Genomic DNA, 959 nt, shown 5'->3' on the forward strand with positions numbered 1-959 from the left:
ATTACTGAATTTTTAGATCATGTATTCAATGCTTTTGTGCTTTACTCATGAACTACATTTACATTACAAAATAACACAACTTCACCATTAAAGAAGGTGACATTTTGGGCAACATTAAACAGCACTTTCCTTCATTAATTCAAACAGCTTCAAACATGCTACACACCTAAACCACTGTAACATCATAGAATACCCTCAAACTCTACCCACACAATACAAGAAATCTCATAACATTTCCTACCGAATCATCTATAACCTAGGTGCATTCCATTCGGGTGCTTTAAGTTATATTGATTCTGCAGCAATAAGAACAAAAACCCCAGCCAGCCAGCAATACATAGAGCAGCAGCAACCCAAAGCTTCGTCTCCACCTCCTTCAATCTTGTCTTTAATTTCGTTATCTTCCTCCTATTTCTTGCAATTTTAACCTCTTGCTGAACACCTCCAGGTTTCGGATCTGCCCATCTGAAGAAATCACAGCCATCCTGAACCTGACAGAAGCCACAGAGACATATGAACAAATTCCAAATTCTCAGACCCACAATGGCAAAATAGGAAGAACACCTTACCTCATAGTATACGCAACCCCAAAATCTTTGTCCCGGGTTATCCTTCGTCAATGAAGTTTGCAAAATCGGCCTCTCACCATAGCCACAGAGCAACTCCTTTGCAGCTGAACGAAAACGTGAGGCTCTTGAGCTCTGGGAAGCTATGGACGCTGTCTCCTGAACCCTAGCGCTGCTACTCTTCATCGACCTTCAGCAGAAGTCGCCGTTGTTCATCCTCCCCTGCACTTCACATTCATTCACTTTCATTATTTAATCCTTTTATTATTATTTATATTAATTAACATTATCAATATCTGTTAAAACGGTCGTAACGGAAGCTAACGACCACAGGGGTAAGAACGATTTTAAAACAAATTGGAACCTTTAGGACCATTTTATTGCAAAAAAAGG

General features: G+C 39.8%; 1 protein-coding gene across 1 annotated transcript; it reads right to left on the reverse strand.

Moving 5' to 3' along the window:
- Positions 246-752, reverse strand: LOC107636173. Its single transcript, XM_016339697.1, has 2 exons — positions 570-752; positions 246-491 (listed from the first exon to the last, which is right to left on the reverse strand). The coding sequence occupies exons 1-2, from the start codon at positions 750-752 to the stop codon at positions 246-248; spliced, it is 429 nt and encodes a 142-aa protein (XP_016195183.1).

This window comes from Arachis ipaensis, chromosome B04 (assembly GCF_000816755.2).
Source record: "Arachis ipaensis cultivar K30076 chromosome B04, Araip1.1, whole genome shotgun sequence".
Lineage (NCBI taxonomy): Eukaryota > Viridiplantae > Streptophyta > Magnoliopsida > Fabales > Fabaceae > Arachis > Arachis ipaensis.

Excerpts from the sequence above, each read along its gene's own strand:
- LOC107636173 (XM_016339697.1), bottom strand. The coding sequence starts at position 752 with ATGAAGAGTAGCAGCGCTAGGGTTCAGGAGACAGCGTCCATAGCTTCC. Across the intron at positions 492-569 it reads GGGGTTGCGTATACTATGAG|GTTCAGGATGGCTGTGATTT; the intron begins GTAAGGTGTTCT and ends GGCTTCTGTCAG.